Source organism: Columba livia, chromosome 4, assembly GCF_036013475.1.
Source record: "Columba livia isolate bColLiv1 breed racing homer chromosome 4, bColLiv1.pat.W.v2, whole genome shotgun sequence".
In the NCBI taxonomy this organism is placed as follows: domain Eukaryota; kingdom Metazoa; phylum Chordata; class Aves; order Columbiformes; family Columbidae; genus Columba; species Columba livia.
This window is the reverse complement of record NC_088605.1, coordinates 4,595,174-4,612,126: the sequence shown is the minus strand read 5'-3', so window position 1 is coordinate 4,612,126 and position 16,953 is coordinate 4,595,174. Positions and strand designations below refer to the sequence as shown.

Here is a 16,953-nt window from a genome sequence, read left to right as displayed (position 1 = left end):
CTTTGCAGTTGTAATTCTCAAATGAGGCATATCACAGCAAGTCAAGTGAAAAGCAAAAGACAAAAAGTTACCATAAGAGGCAGGGAAAACATATAAATAATCAAAACAGCTCTTAAGAGAAGACTGAAGTATTCTGCAATATAAACTATAAAAGAAAGTTGGGTTCCATAAGCCTCATTCTTACAGAACATACTTTAGAAAATGCATTGGCTGTGCAAAGAAAATTTTGTCATTTGTATTCATCAAATATCAAGAAATGTACTTTTTTTTTCTCTCAGAAAGGTAAAACACAGCTTTTATATAAAGAATTATAGAAATATGGGTTATTTTTCCTGACCTTTTGATGGACTTTCTATTGAGCTTGGAAAGAAATTCAGATTCTAATTTTAAAATTAACTATTACAGAGTTTTGACAGTAGTATCTGTAGTTCCAAATTCTTGTAACATAAGCAAGTGTAACTCCACATACTTCAGTGGAACCATGTTTGCATGTATCAGCAAGCAATTCTGGCCCTGTGCCTGAGAAAGGATCTTACATTCCACAGTCACTTGATTATGTCTCATCTTTAAACCACATTTTACTATTTGCAAAATACTTGACCCACCAAAAAACATAGAAGCCCATCTGCTAAGATACCACTGTGCAACGTTCAGTAAAAATGCTGAAACTGTTTTAAGTGCAAAATCTAGTGAACAAGGAATGTAAATCTATTCCAAATATTGATTTTCTTGTGCAGTTTTATGAAACTGAAATGTGGGTTTCAAAATTCTACTTGCAATAGAAAATAATTTCTTCAAGATACCTTATTGCCCAAAGCAGAAAGAATTTTTATAAGTAAAAGTCAAAGATAGAGCTAAAAGGACCCATCCTTGGAAAAGAGTAATAGTGGACCCACAGGTTCATACCAGATGCCAGAGACATACAAGAACCAATTAAATATCTGCTTCTAACAGACTGGAAAAAACTAAATGGAATAAACATATCAGGCAGTAGGGCTAAGACAACTATCGTTACTATCACCATTCTTTTGATGGTGGACTACCTAAATATGACCACATAATGTTCAAAAACAGTAACCAAACTCTATTTTGGTCTTGAGGACAAGTCTAATGTAATGTTAGGCTTGTAAAACCAAAGCTATAACTATTAATGACTCTCTCAGTTGAAAGTGTTTTATGTTTTCTGGTTTTGTTTTTATTTATTTGTTTGTTTGTCTTGGTTTAGTTTGGCTTTTTTGCTTTTAATTGGGGTGGCTGCTTTTTTTAACTATAGCATTTAATAGGTATTTTTCCTCTTTTTATGTCACTACCTCTTATTTTCTTTTTAAAAAACATCTTCTTAATTATTTTTAACTTTTATATAGTTCTATTAGACCCATAATTGCAATGCTTTGTTGCAAGTCTGTGGAGGAGGGGAGTGCTATAATATTAACCACATACATTCATTGCATATGATGTATAGGGCTACAACTCTGACTGCCACTACAATATAACTGTGACTATTGCACAGTCGTTTCCTGTTTGTTTTTTCTCTCTTTATGTACCTACTGACTGTTGGCTTTTTCATTTCCACAGCTCCAGTCACCAGATGACAGTAGCAAATCTTTGCATAATACAGAGGGATCAAGACTGGAAGCTGGTGACAGTCCCGTGCTCCTATTTTGGATAATAGTAGTGAACCTTATTATACATGGCATTATACAGAATTCACACAGAGCTTTTAAAACCCAGGACCTACCTTTAAGTACCTACAAGTTAAGTGCTATAGCAAAGACCTGACTCCCAGACCCTAAGTGAGGTACCTTGGTTCCTTGTTTTGTATATGGGAAGAGCCAGATGCTCCAGAAGGGCATCTTACTCTCAATAAAAATACATCCCACACATATTTGTCAGGGAACTGTCTAACTCTGGTCAATAGTAACCAAGAAACACTCCTTGCTACATCTCAAGTACCAGAGAATTAGAACAATGTCTGTTTAAAGAACAAAAACCACGCAAAACTACAATTCAATTCTTATCAAATCAGTAGTTCCCTAATCATATTTTCCTTTGCTAAAGAACACATAGTACTGCAACAGAGAAAGGATGTTGCAAAGGGGCTCCATATTCTTCAAAATAATGCTAGCACAGAGAAGTCAATAACACCACATAATGATGTCAAACAAATCATTCAGTTATTTTTCTTCAAGAAATACAAGCATTTTTCATAGTTCTTGATCTGTTAAAGGCAAACTGACATGAACTTTATTATTATTTTATTAAAAGCCCATTCAATGAGCATCCAGGTTTTAATCATTATGTTTTATACCTCTCATGGTAGTATAGAGCTATTGCAATAAAGTCCCTAAAGATCTGAAATTATCATTTGAATTTGCACAGTATGTCTCTTAAGAAAAGAAGATACTATATGTATATATCTGTAATACGGACCTTTCAAGAATAAGCACGGTCTTAAGGCTGTGCCTTCTCTAAGTGTCCTTTTTCCTATTTTAGTTCAGCATGACAAGCTCTTCAGTTTAGAGCAGCCTCTGGCCAGTACCAGATACAGTATTTTTAAGCACCTATTTGGATTTTTACTTAATAGAGATTAAGATCTATTCTACTGTTAACAAAGCTGAGCTGAAATTTACTTACTGTTGCCCATTACTTTCGACAAAATACTGGAAATACAATTTTAAACATGCTCGATTGCTTTAATTAACTACTGAAATACAGCGCATGCTCTTCCCTGGCAGTCATCCAGACATTTGCTGTGCAATCAGAGGGATAAAGTTGATCAAAACTCCTGAAACCTGCATTACAGAAATGCTGCCTCTACCATTTCAGCTGTATATCATTTTCTTTGCCTCTTCAAGAGAGGCAGGATGGAAATCTAGCCATGTCAATAAGATCACTTACCTCAACTAACTTGTTGGCGTGTTCACGGAAGACCTGAGCATACTCCTTCACTTCTTTCTCATTACCGCTTTTTGCAGCTTCGATGAGAACCAGTAATGGGACATTGGTCTCCAGGAATGAATCCGATATATGATCCATTACTGCCTTCCGTAGCTGTGACAAAAGAAAATGGACCAGTAAATAAGAGGAAAATTATCAATATACATTCTCACTGTATTTGTTGGCTACTTATATTTAAGCATTGATGTATTGCATCTCACAGTACTGCATGGGAGGCTGGGCTTTTCTCTTTCTTCCCTCCAAGTTATATATTAAATATCAAGCACTTAGTGGCCTAGGCTCTGCAAAACACTGCTGAGATTTGTGCTGACATTCATCTAATCCTACTGGAGTGAATGGATCTATATAGGATGATGGTGAATACCCATGTAATACATTGCAAATTGATGAGACCTGAACGCTGCACACTTCTTTAAAAAACAGTTCAGCTCACTTTGAAGCCAAATATGGATTAAGGAGATAAACTTCAAGCAACCATTAACAATATTAGCCAGAATATTTCTAAGCCTTTTCTAATTCCAGCACTGAATAGTATTCTGCGCAATAATGAGTATTTAGTTTAGCACATGGCTTGGGCTTTGTATTCTCCCTCAAATACCTCCAACAAGTATAAACAGAAAACCTTTTTAAGCATTTACCAGGCAGAGTAGAAAACATATTACAATTCATTCCAAAGGAAAAAAAAAACAAACAAACAAACTACCAAAAAAAAAACAAAAAAAAAAAAAACAAAAAAAACCCCACACAACTAAAAAGCAACAAAACACTCAACACACCACCTTACAAGTTACTGAAGATTGAACATCTGTTATTTCTTAAAAACATCTATTTGAAACAATAGTACTGTAAGAATGATGGCTAACTTTTCTCTGCCTTGCTAATAACTACTACTTAGTGTCAAACTTCACTAAAATGTGAAAGAGAGTTAGAAAGATGACTGAAATCTTAAGTAATTCTTCCTGGAAGCTTAATTGCTCTATAGGAGTGTGGATCCAGAACATTTTTACCATGTTTTCTCCAGCTTTTTGGTTATTAAGAACAAGGAACTGTGGACTCAAACACAAGCTGGGAGCTATTCAGCCTGGAAGTCTGGCTGGCCATTAGTCTCCTTAAATCATGCTTTTTGAGTTATATGAAACATTAGGAAAGGTAATTTTCTGTGTTTTGCAGGCCAGAAAAGAAAGCTCTAGTTAGACAAGGTGTCATAAAAATACCCAGTCAAACTGAAAATGGGTATATTGTTAGGCACTGTAATTACATGATCCAAGGCATGTTTGCTGTTTGACAGCAGCTATTGTCAGCTCTATTTGCATAAGGAGAAAGTTAAATTTGAGTATTTCCATTCAAGTGTTGCAGTAAAAACAAGCCAAGCAAAAGAGCATGTGTGTGTTTGCATGAGGTATTCCTTTTATTTCTGTTATAACTAAAGCAGCCAACATATTAAGAAAAACAATTTTTAACTCCCCTTAAAAATTAATTCTACTCATATTCTACCTGGAAAGTATTATTACACTTCCAAAATGATTAAAGGCACTCAGAATAGCTTATACAGTAATACATACAAAAAAGGCAGAAAGAAAAGACAAAAAAAAAAAGAAGAATACATCAAAGAGACCTGCCAACAGTTAGGAAGCTGGTGTGTGGTTGCTACTACCTATCACTTTGTCACCTTGTAGTCTTTCTTTTTTTCTCTCATCAATCTGCTGATATCCACTCATTGAATCAAATTTTATTCTTATATTGAAAGCTCTTTCAGATCTTCCTTTGAATCTGTTTGCACAGGATCTACAATGAAATCCTGAGCCATGAATAGTTATCACAGGTACCATCTTAACACAAAGATGAATACAAATATTGCTTCAAATATATCAAAGCACACAGAATCACAGAATGTCAGGGATTGGAAGGGACCTGGAAAGCTCATCCAGTGCAATCCCCCTGCCGGACCAGGAACACCCAGATGAGGTTACACAGGAAGGTGTCCAGGCAGGTTGGAATGTCTGCAGAGAAGGAGACTCCACAACCTCCCTGGGCAGCCTGGGCCAGTGTCCATTACCTTTACTGAGAAGAAGTTTCTTCTCAAGTTTGAGTGGAACCTCTTGTGTTCCAGTTTGAACCCCTTGTCCTTTCACTGTTTGTCACCGAGAAGAGCCTGGCTCCATCCTCCTGACACTCCCCCTTTCCATATTGATAACCATGAATGAGGTCACCCCTCAGTCTCCTCTTCTCCAGCTCCAGAGCCCCAGCTCCCTCAGCCTTTCCTCATACAGGAGATGCTCCACTCCCTTCAGCATCCTGGTGGCTGCGCTGGACTCTCTTCAGCAGTTCCCTGTCCTGCTGGAACTGAGGGACCAAAACTGGACACAATATTCCAAGTGTGGTCTCACTAGGGCAGAGTAGAGGGGCAGGAGAACCTCTCTGACCTACTGACCATTCCCCTTCTAATCCACACCAGGTACCACTGGCCTTCCTGGCCCTCATGCTCATCCTGCTGTCCCCAGGACCCCCAGGTCTGTTTCTGCTACAGTGCTCTCTAATAGGTCATTCCTCAACTTATACTGGAACCTGGGGTTGTTCCTACCCAGATACAAGACTCTACACTTGCCCTTGTTATATTTGATTAATTTTTTCCCCGCCCAACTCTCCAGCCTGCCCAGGTCTCTGGATGGCAGCACAGCTCCCAGTGTCAGCCACTCCTCCCAGCTTGGTGTCATCAGCAAACTTGCTGATAATAGGCTCTATTGCCTCATCCAAATCGTTGATGAATATATTGAATAAGCATTCCAAAAAAGAAAAGATACAGTAAGATGTTAAGCGCCATAGAATAGTGCACCAGCATGGGATTCTGCATTAGATGCCTGATAGACTTCCAATTACTATTTATATCAATCCTTCCCTATTAAATGGTGGGTTTCTATATATCAATCTGAAACTCCTATATAGATATCAGGAAAAATTTCTTCACTGAAAGGGTTGCCAAGCACTGGAACAGGCTGCCCAGGGAAGTGGTTGAGTCACCATCCCTGGAGGGGTTTAAAAGACGTATAGATGAGGTTCTAAGGGACATGGTTTAGTTAATGGTTGAACTCAATGATCTTGAGAGTCTCTTCCAACCAAAATTATTCCATGATTCTAAAGGGTTTGTCTCACATTTGCTTAAGCACCCTCTCTTGCTGCTCATCTCCCAACACTTGCTGAGAAGCTCTGCTCCCAAGTGAGATGCCTCACTTCAGTACATACAGTTAAGACTTTTTGAAGTCCACTGAACCAAAACATGCTAAATGGTGATGTTTCCAAATGAACACACCAAGGTGGTAAAAATCACATGTGGTTTCCATTTCATTCTCAGGGAAAACCCTTAAAAAAATCCACTAGATCAAGTTCAATGTCATTACCAATAAAACTATCCACCCACTGCACTGAAAAAAAACCAACTTTAATTGTTAAAGGAACACCAAGATTTTTCTGTTTATATCTTTCCATAATCACACACCTGTTTCAAAGTGTTGTGTTGAATGAACAAGGAATTCAATTTTTAGTCAAGGTAAAAGTGTTATTAATATTATAGACCTGATTCTAACAATACGCCCCATGGAACTGTAAGAAATGTCTCAAGTTTAAGTACATAGCTTGTTTTCATCAGTATTAAATATCTTCAGTCTACAACCATGTGCCAGAAATCCATAAGGACAGTAAGAGCATCAGCTCACCAGCAATTTGGGATTAACTATATAAATATATAGTAGAGTTATATCTGAATAAAAATAAATGAATGAAAAAATTGATATCTTGTTTCTAATGGTCACTATATGGTGCCTTGTGCAGTTCAGAATTGCAGCAACTGAAAAACAAAAAAATCTGAGTTCTGACTGTCACAGGTTTGATAAATATAGAATTATCAAATTCTGTTTTCCTATGCTGTGTTAATCATAGATGTCAGCAGCATATTTTTGACCCCTCATGTAAAAACATATAATAATTTCTTTAGAAATTGGTTATCTGAGTTTTAGGACGCCCGTGCATTGAGGTTGAAAGGTATAGTTAACAGTTTTTATATATGCAGGAGACCACAAATTTTTCTATCCATCATCACAGGCTATAAAGAATGACTTGACAAAATCATTTGTTAAATGTGACAGGAGTATGAACATTAGACATTCATCCAACAGCTGAAATGGATACATGACAAGGTAATATTAATTGCACAAGACAAGACATTTTAAAGTATTAGCTCAGCATTGCCAGTCTATTTGATCCAATTAGGGCTATTCATCAAGGTAAATAACTACTGGAAAACTAATCTTGTATGTTCCTCTGCGTACTGCGACAAAGTCCAGCCAAAGTGATGACTTATGCATCCAGAGATTTTACTGTTTCCTACAACCGACATCAGTTCAGGAGGGAACGGGAGAAGTCTGTGACTTGAATTTAAATGGTGATAAAACATGCAGCAAAAACACATCAAGTTTTATTCTAAAACCAGCATGAGATCTTCCACTAATATGTACATTAATAAATGTCTTTGCAATGCCTTAATTTACCTCACATTCTGATGTAATTATTATGACACAAATTATTACTCATAAGACAATGCTTTAGGATTCTTTCCCCACTGAATTTTTAAGTTAGAGGTGACTTCAAAGTGTGGATAGTTTTCACTACATGAAACTGCATTTGTTAGAGGAGAAAGCACATTAAATAAAGGTCTTGATTAATTCATTTTGTCATGGAGAAAACTTTATTAATTAACATATAGCTAAAAGAATAATAAGTTTGCCAGCCCAGCACAAAAATGCAAAAGGAAAACACCAAGACCTGCAAGTATGAATGGTGAACCACAAGGCAGATTTTATGTCTTTCCAGTTCAGTCAATTAAGTCAGTTTATGGCGCAGAGTCAGTTGCTGGTTTTGATAGCATCATGTTCTACTGTTCTAAGCACTATTTTGAGCTGTTTTATCATTGCCAGTTCACAGCTATAATTGAGCTCAAAGAGGTTAAACTGCCCCCTGAAATGATGTTTTCCATGGCTATATAACAATTTTAGAACCAAAATGTCTCAGTGCTACTTACAGTCTAGCAGAGAATTAAATGTCTAATCCTGACACTGGAAAGTAAAGTCACAGCAGGAGATTAATGACTCTAACAGATTGTTAAACTTTATAAATACTGGCAGTATAAAGCTATCTGTAACAAAAGTTTACCAAGGAATACCTTATTCACCATTTTCTATTTAATGTGCATTACAAGCTGAACCCAACTTCAGTTTTTGCAGCTGCTGAGCACTCCCAAACAGGTATTAATTTAATTGAAAGAGATGAAAATAAAGACTTCCCCATTGCAGTTAACGTCTCCTCTAATATATTGTGATTTTGAGTTCTGGAAAATAAGACCATAAGATCAGAAGCTGCTGCAATGTCGCGCTAAAGAGAAAGTCTCAGTCAATTCTGCACAATACAACCCCTGAAGATGTGACCCAAAAATGGTATATTTGGGAATGTGGACACTAAAGCCATAAATTATGTCTTGATAGATTAAACAGATTAACAGATTAAACAGATTAACAGATTAAAAGAAAAAGATTAACATTTAACGCATGTATCACACTTGGATACCCAGACTACAGATTTCTGGAATATACTACATACAAATATTTAAGATTTGAGCCTAAGATTAAAACTCAGGAAGAAATTATATTACAAAGACTCATCATAAACCTTCCTGTATTTTTCTGTGTGCAAGCTTTCTTCTCCTTAAAGAGAAACTTCCTTAGTCAGGGAGAGACTGTGCATGAATTTATCAAGTAAAGGGACTTAAAACAACAAGTTTTGACCAGAATTTTGAAAGACAGTAAGACACACAAAAAGTTCCTCCTAGTTGTAGGTTAATACAGAGAATTCCTCAAACTGGTATATGGGGTGTGTGTATATATATATATATATATATATATATTTTTAGGAGGGAATGTTTACCAATTTTTGTGACTTTGAAATTTTATACTGTCTTATCAAAAAATAATATTTATTTGGCAAGAGCAAGCCTCAGGCTTGCTAACAACATTAAGACAGTTACATAAAAGCAGAGAAAAGTATATAAGCTAAGGGGACAAAAGATGTCCACATATCCTCCAATATATGAGTATTATCAGGGCAAGAACTCTGTCTGGCTTCATGTCTGGACAGAACAATAAAATCATAATGCTGACTGGAGTGCTGGGATAGTACCAAATACTTATTATTTCTAACACTAAAGGATGATAGAGGGCTTTGAAAAGGTAGAGGACAGTATGGAGATTACTATTGAAAAATGTAAAAACAGGAGGACAGAAATACAGGCAGTGACTGAACTGTTAGTGAAGTCAAAATAATGCAGAAGAGAAAGACAGTGATTAACTTCCATTTTCTATATGACCTGGGAGGGCAGAGTTGTGACAAGGAGTATACGGGAGGATGAAGGTGCAGAATGAGAGACTGCACATAGAAAAAAAGGAAAGACCACAGGAGGTGAACCCAGCAGAGAAGAAAAGGGATAAGACTTTGAAAAATATTCTTGTGAAAACTGAGGGCTGTGAAGTATCAAAAATGTCACCAGCACTGCAAGCCCAGAGGGTCTGATGCAAAAAGGAGAGGTGTGACGAAGAAGAGGGTAATGAAGAATAAAAATAATGGATTAAACATCCACAGATTAACAGAGAACCACAACACGTTGTCTATCTTCATATATTGTCTCAGGCTTTTTTGAAATGGTATTTGGCTTTGGAGCTTTATGATTTTCACATATATGTGTGTGTGTGTGTATGTATATATGACAATAAACATATTTATAAATATAAATATGGTAAATAGGTTAAATAGCTTTTCGGTCACAAATGGGAAAGAAGTTGTCTATGAAAGCCCTTCATGAAATTATTGTCACTGTGATAAGCAGGCATAGTAACATCATTTAAAAGCAGTTAGATCAAATACATTTTAAAGGTTTTATATAATATGTACTAGATGTGTCACACTTGCATTCCCACCTACCTCAGCTCCATGAGCAGGCTAGCATACTGAATATTGTCATCAGCTTCTCTAAGACCCAGAGATTTAGCCCAAGTGACAGCTGCTGACAACTGTCTTTGGTAGACCTGCCTACTGGAGTTGCAGACAATGCCTGAAATGAGATTAAAAATTGATTCTGTTCTGCAAAAACGGGTTCTTCATCATCCTTTCCAAGAGTGACTCAAAGAAACTGATCCTGTCCCATGGAGAGAGATGATTGATATCTGATACTATCAATTATCAGCCATACCTTTCAAAAAGGCCCTTACTGAAGTGAGATCACAGCTTGGGGTTTTTTCTTGAGTTTGTTCTATTGAGGTTTTTGTCAGTTTTTATCATTGTTTTATTTTTTTTTCTCATTTTTAGTAATTTCTATAAAGCAAAAACCAAAACTTTTTGTATTTCTGATTGCTTAACAAGTAGCATTACATATATTTTATAGTACTTTAGAAAGCATTACTGAACAAAATTAATATCAGCTGAGAAACAAATACAATGTTGAGATCCCATTTGGAAATTAAATTCTACGTACTTTGCCATTGCTCATAAATCCATCAGGAGGACAGAATTACAGAAGCCTTTGGGAAAGGACTATGCTTTCCTTACATTTATAGAGCTCCCTACCTCATGCTACTGCATTATTCATAATGAACATCAAAGCTTGAAGCTGTCTTGATGAATCCAAGCTTCTATAAGTTTCTTTAGCTGATGTTATTATAGGTCATTCTCTGGTTGACACTACGGAACAGCAAGAGCTTCTTTACATAAAACTATCATCAATAGAAATTTCTTGGAATAGTTTTTTTTCTATCTTTTTGAGTAGCTACATTATACACATCTGTCAAACGTCTTGCACATACAGTGTCTCCCATTAAAAAGAGTTTTAAAATCTCCATACTTGTTTATCTGCAGTCATTACAGAGCTAGACATCTTATAGAATTCCTGGAGTGAGTACAAAGATTTGTTGAAATATGTGAGCTTTCATTCATTATTTGAGGGATAATAGATAAACTATGTGCAATAATCTGCTCTAAGGCAATATAGCTGTCATGGAGTTTTGCCCACTAACTCCTTATAAGCCACTTTGAAAGGCCAACCCTCTGTGCTCACAACTTCATTCAGGTAAAAAAAAACCCAACAAACAAACAAGTCTCTACTTCAAAAAGCAAAAGCAGCTATAGCTACTACACTCTTTGGATTTTGCCAGGCAAAAATAAGCCATCATTACTATTATGTTGCAGATCAACCTTGCCTTCATTTAATGAGAATGTTACATGCTGCGTGTAGCCTTATACAAAACTACCTGATATGAGTATATTGTCCTGAAATATGGTGCCATATGTGCATCAGTAAACATTATGTGTAGAGTAAATTAAACCCTGCCTTATAATTAGGCAGTAAGGAAATTACTGCAGGCCTGAAGAGTAAATCAGCAGTATTAAAATGCTCTCAGTTTCCTCTGAAACACTTCAGAGCACCATAAAAACCTCAATGTCACAGTGATAGACATCTAGAAGAAATGCATTTTGAGGGAGACAAAGACAGGCACACTCAAAAATCACAATTCAGTGCAATTTAAATAACAGTCCACTGCTTCTACCTTTCTAGATCAGATTTTAGACATCTTTCTAAAACTTCTTTCCTAAAGTAAATACACCGGTTATTCTATCAAATGGGATCAGACAAAAAGTGGGTGCAGTATTGAACAGTGTTCCAGGGGCTTACAGTTCTTTCAGTCCAAGCTGGTGAAATTCCGAGTTTACCTGCTTCTGTGGCTTTAAGCAGTGCCTACAAACTCAGTGGAAGCTGAGAGAGCAGAAGACTTTATAAAGTGAAGCATCACCATCTCTGCTTTATAACCCAGTATTACACAAGACTCCTAATACCTTTGTACAAACTGCTTGAGAAACACAGTAAAGAAGCGCTGACGTATGTACAATGCATTGCACCCCTATTAAATAAACACAAGAAAAAAAAAGAGCCGCCAATACATAATGGTGGCACAGAAATAAAACTGCATTAGCATTTGATAAACCACTTTCAGAAAGCCAGCTTCCAGAGTTCCATAATCAAGAGCACTAGAGGCACTGCAGGTGAAAATGAGGCAAAAACGACAAAAAGGTGGAAGTTTCTTCTCAAATTTAAGTGGAACCTCCTGTGTTCCAGTTTGTACCCATTACCCCTTGTCCTACTGTTGGTTGTCAAAGAGAAGAGCCTGGCTCCATCTTCCTGACACTCACCCTTTATATATTTGTAAACATTAATAAGGTCACCCCTCCTTCAGTCTCCAGAGCCCCAGCTCCCTCAGCCTTTCCTCACACAGGAGATGCTCCACTCCCTTCAACATCTTGGTGGCTGCGCTGGACTCTCTCCAGCAGTTCCCTGTCCTTCTGGAACTGAGGGACCACAACTGGACACAATATTCCAGGTGTGGTCTCCCCAGGACAGAGCAGAGGGGCAGGAGAACCTCTCTGACCTACTGACCACCCCCCTTCTAATCCACCCCAGGTACCATTTGCCTTACCGGCCACAAGGGCCCAGTGTTGGCTCATGGTCATCCTGCTGTCCCCAGGACCCCCAGGTCCCTTTCTGCTACAGTGCTCTCTAACAGGTCATTCCCCAATTTATACTGGAACCTGGGGTTGTTCCTACCCAGATACAAGATTCTCCCTTCCAATCCCTAACATTCTGTGATTCTGTGACTCAGGTTCAAAGGCATTTAGATTGATTTATGGCTGCCTCCCTTTGAAAAATGCCAGCATTTTGTCAAGAAGCATTTTCATGCAACAGGATGAAGTAATATCACCAATCCCACTGCACTTTCCCTTGGGAACAATTGCTATCTCCTCTTTGGTAGTACAGCACAACCTTAGCAAGGCTTCTGTTGATCATCTATTCAAGCATGACCTTGCTTCAAGTTTGTCTTTGCAAAATAAATCTTTAGAAAGCATTAATGCAAGACTAAATTTTGAAGTTACAACCTTCTTGGCTATTCTACTACTACTTAACTCTTTCATGAAGCTTTGCATCTTCAAAACGCTGTATTAACTCTCTTGCAAATTCTCAGTGTTATGTGAGTTATGTATGGTCCATGACCCTCTCTCTGTTTTCAGCCCTCCTTAAATTATGTAGACCTTGTATTTTTTAAAAAAAAGTCACCTTCCTGGTTTACAACCTTAACCGGTTTCCACTTGTCTGCAACAAAGGGTGCATCAAAACCTACTTTTATGGAAATGATAGGCAGAGTTTTCTTCCCCAGCCCTCCTAGAAATGGACCCATTGCTGCAGTGTTGACTAGCTCTATAGCTTGAAAATTGAAGTACTATTCACGAAAACTTACCTTTAGGCTCCTCTCTTTTGGGTTCCTAAATTAGGAAGCAGTTTATCCATAACTCCCTGTATACAAAGAAACATAAGCTTTTCCAAAATACAGCCTTGAAACCTCAAACCACCCCCTCTGTTGACCACAGAGAAGGTCAAAGGAAAACCAGCTTCCTTATATTATCAACTAATTTCCATACTTGACATCAGCTGGTGTGACTTCTCAGGGTTCTCTTTTTTCTCTTCTCCCTGCCCCCTCAATACAAGATTTTATTTCCTTGGGTGTGCTGTTCAGCTTCTCAAAGGAGCTGAAAGGAACTGGTTATCTAGTAACTTTGATTAGAATTAGGTTCACAGTTTTTTTTCAGAAGTTCAGAGTTTTGTTTCACTTCCTGAGCACTCATGCTTCTCTTGGGTTTGTATCTTAATGTACAGATGCTATGCACCTTTTCAAGCTGGTACAACGCAGAATACCTAAGTTGAGGCAGCTTTACCTCCACAGGAGACAGTAGCTTGGCTGCTAAATTATGATAAAATTTCTACTTTTGTAGGGGGTTTTGTGTTTTCTTGAACAGTTTTCATACTGTAAAGAACCAAGCTATACACATGCTTGAAGAGAGATTTAAGTCCACAGACCGAAAGCATTATATGTGTTTATTCATAATATAATTTGCATTGTACAAGTTAGATGTGATAAAATCTGTTCCAACGGAACACATTCTTTCCATTTTAGGTGTTTCTTCAGTCTAATTGTATGAGTTAGTATTCATGGCTTTTATTTTTTTATTCTGAGTGTCTCCCTAGAGTCTACATCATTTTTTGGCAGGTTTGAAAGTGCTAAACAATTTTTTTTAAATAGCAAATGGCATTCATAAATAGTAGTGATACAACTTAATTGAAGTGGAAGTGACTGACATAAAAAGCAAATGGACTAAGCTGCCTCAAAGAGCTAGTAAAAAAAAAAGACTAATAAATTTAAGAATATTATGAAGCCTGTTATCTAATTCAAACTGTTGTAACCCATATTAAAGAAAGCACACTGAATTGGGAATACTTTGAGAGACCTATGAAGTAGGTAAAAACTGAGTATGATCAAGAAGTTCTCCCTAGGATCTTGGATTTACACCACTTGCATGAATAAATTACAAGAGGGATTTTTTTCTCATCAGCCTTTAACCTTTTAAAAGTTTGACACGTAGCCTAATATAGAAACTGAAAGAATATTATCAAGGATTGAAAGATAAAGAGTAAAATAATTGAGGCTGTGCGATAAAAGGGAGGTATTCAAAGGGACATATTCTGGAGAATATGGCTGAAAACAGACTAATAAATACCATGTCTGCAGCCCACTGAGTGTCTTAGAAAGGTATTTGTGATTATAAAGCTTAGCACAAGAATAACGTAAAAGAGTAATCAAAAATACATGAGGGTCATGTGAAAGGATGTATTAATTACATGATGCATAAAGAATTGATTAGAGGTATAGAAAAGACAGGCATGACTTGGATATATATATATATATATATATATGTATTTTAATTTAGACTACTGCAAAGTATGTGATTGAACACGTCTGAGTGTGTGGCTGATAGAAAGACACCATAGGACAGTCACTATTATTAAAATATTAGTTTATGTCTAAATTACTAAAACTGATCCTGAGTACCTAAGACTGTGACACCATTCCTACGGTGGTTACTGGGAAAAGCAGACACAGAAGAAACAATCAATATCCGAAACTTCATCAGTGTTCCTAAGAAAGAGGGAGACAGCTCATTCAACCCAATACAGAAATTGTAAAAGTGCTTGGCTTTCAGCTTTGAGCTTACAAAGTAGCTGAGATTAAATAATGAATTTTCAAATGTCAATCCACAGCCACATGTGAAACTCATTCTTGGAAAATCAGAGGTGAAAATGAGCTACAGGTTGCTGTAGAAATCATATTGAAGGGCCTATTTACAGATAATAACATACTATAGTTACACAATGCCAATATTACTAGCTAAGCAGCACAGCAGGGGGTCTTAAAATTAAATATACTTTTGAAAATTTGCAGTGTTTTTGCAGAAAGCAGAACAGGATCATAGTTTTTACCATAAAGACTTTTGTTTCTAGACTGATTTTCTGAGGAAATTACTTTCATTACTATATGTCTATCAATTTTTTTCAAACACAATTTATTGGCTAAGTTTGAAACCATCTGACAAACAGAAAAGACGCTGAATAATTAATTCAGCTGTTGACAATTTTGTTTTTCAGTCCTGTGTCCACACAATATGTATTCCTTGGAGGTTTGTAAGATGTTGTCTCAAAAAGACTATCTGAGAAGAGGGCATTTTTGATAAAAAGAAACGCTAAATCAAAATGTTTTACCCCATAGAGTGGTGTGAAAAAGTCACTTAGCCATGAGAACAAGCACAGGTATTTTGAGTCCAGAAATGATGACGGCTTTCTATATTCCAAATCACCATCCTTGCTACTAACTGTATGTAGCTACTAATACACTGTTGACATTGTTTTGATTTTTGTGGTATCTGCCTGGCAGGTTGAACTGGATTGCACTCAAAACCACATAATCTAAGGTCACTAAATAATAATCAGAAGGCAAAAAATACATTTTGATACTGCACACAGGGTCACAGATACCTAGCAATAGCATTAATTTCTCTTAGACATTTGTTCCATTAGAGAAAACAAACCTTGAAATCATAGAATCATATACTGTCCTGATTTTGAAGGGACCCACAAGGATCATTGAGTCCAACTCCTGTCCCTGCATATGACAACTAAATCAGTCTAAACATTCAAAATACAAAATGTAGTCATTGAAATGCAACCAGTAATGGAGTTATTTCTGGACTTTCCAATTCACAGTTCCTACTAATATATTTTATAATAAAGTTTTGTTGCCTAAAACTGCAAGGAGAATCAGATCCAACTCTGAGAAAAATATGGTACTTTTAAATTTTTGTTTTATTCTACTTTGGAATGAAATCTGAAAACTTCAAAATGATTAAATCATCTTAAAACAATGTAAAACTTTCCTGAAAATTCTGAAATTGTGTTTTTACTTTTCAATATTTATTTACACATATATATTTCTACTTGCAATGCTAAGCTAAAATAATCTGCCGACTTTCAAAATGAAAGTTTGAAACTACAGAAAAAAATGCAAAAGTGACTTTTCAACGCCACCGGGCTTTTCTTTTAGTTTTCAAAATTAAATTTCTGGATAACTTCTGATGGGAAAATTTTCTGTAAAGTATTAATTTTGTAAAGTATTTCTACCTAGCTTCAGTAATGACATAAAGCTAATTCTGCAGGAGGTGGATGAATTCTCCTTAACAGGTAGATGAGAGCATCATTTCCAGGATAAACTGAGAACCGCTGGTAAAAAGTCTTCCTATTTCTTTACGGTTCCTTCTACTTGGAGGCATACAAAGTATTAGTCTGGCTTGAATGGACAAAATGAAGAATTACTTCACTTCAATCTACCGCATAGAATACTGTGGACAGGCTGCTCTGTTAAAATTAATAGCAGTACAGATATCTGCTCTTTAAGAGAAAACTAATGGGTTTGGTTATTCTACCTTGTGAGGAAACCAATGGGTTCATACAGAGTGAACAAGCTCAAC

General features: G+C 36.6%; 1 protein-coding gene across 6 annotated transcripts in view; it reads right to left on the bottom strand.

The window, feature by feature from the left end:
* Positions 1 to 16,953, bottom strand: part of CTNNA2 (catenin alpha 2) — a 486,439-nt gene that overhangs the window by 96,285 nt on the left and 373,201 nt on the right. For all 6 annotated transcript variants that reach the window (XM_065060245.1, XM_065060243.1, XM_065060244.1 and 3 more), the window contains one exon: positions 2,899 to 3,051. In XM_065060245.1, coding sequence (XP_064916317.1) covers positions 2,899 to 3,051 — 153 coding nt within the window. The remainder of the gene's footprint in view (positions 1 to 2,898; positions 3,052 to 16,953) is intronic.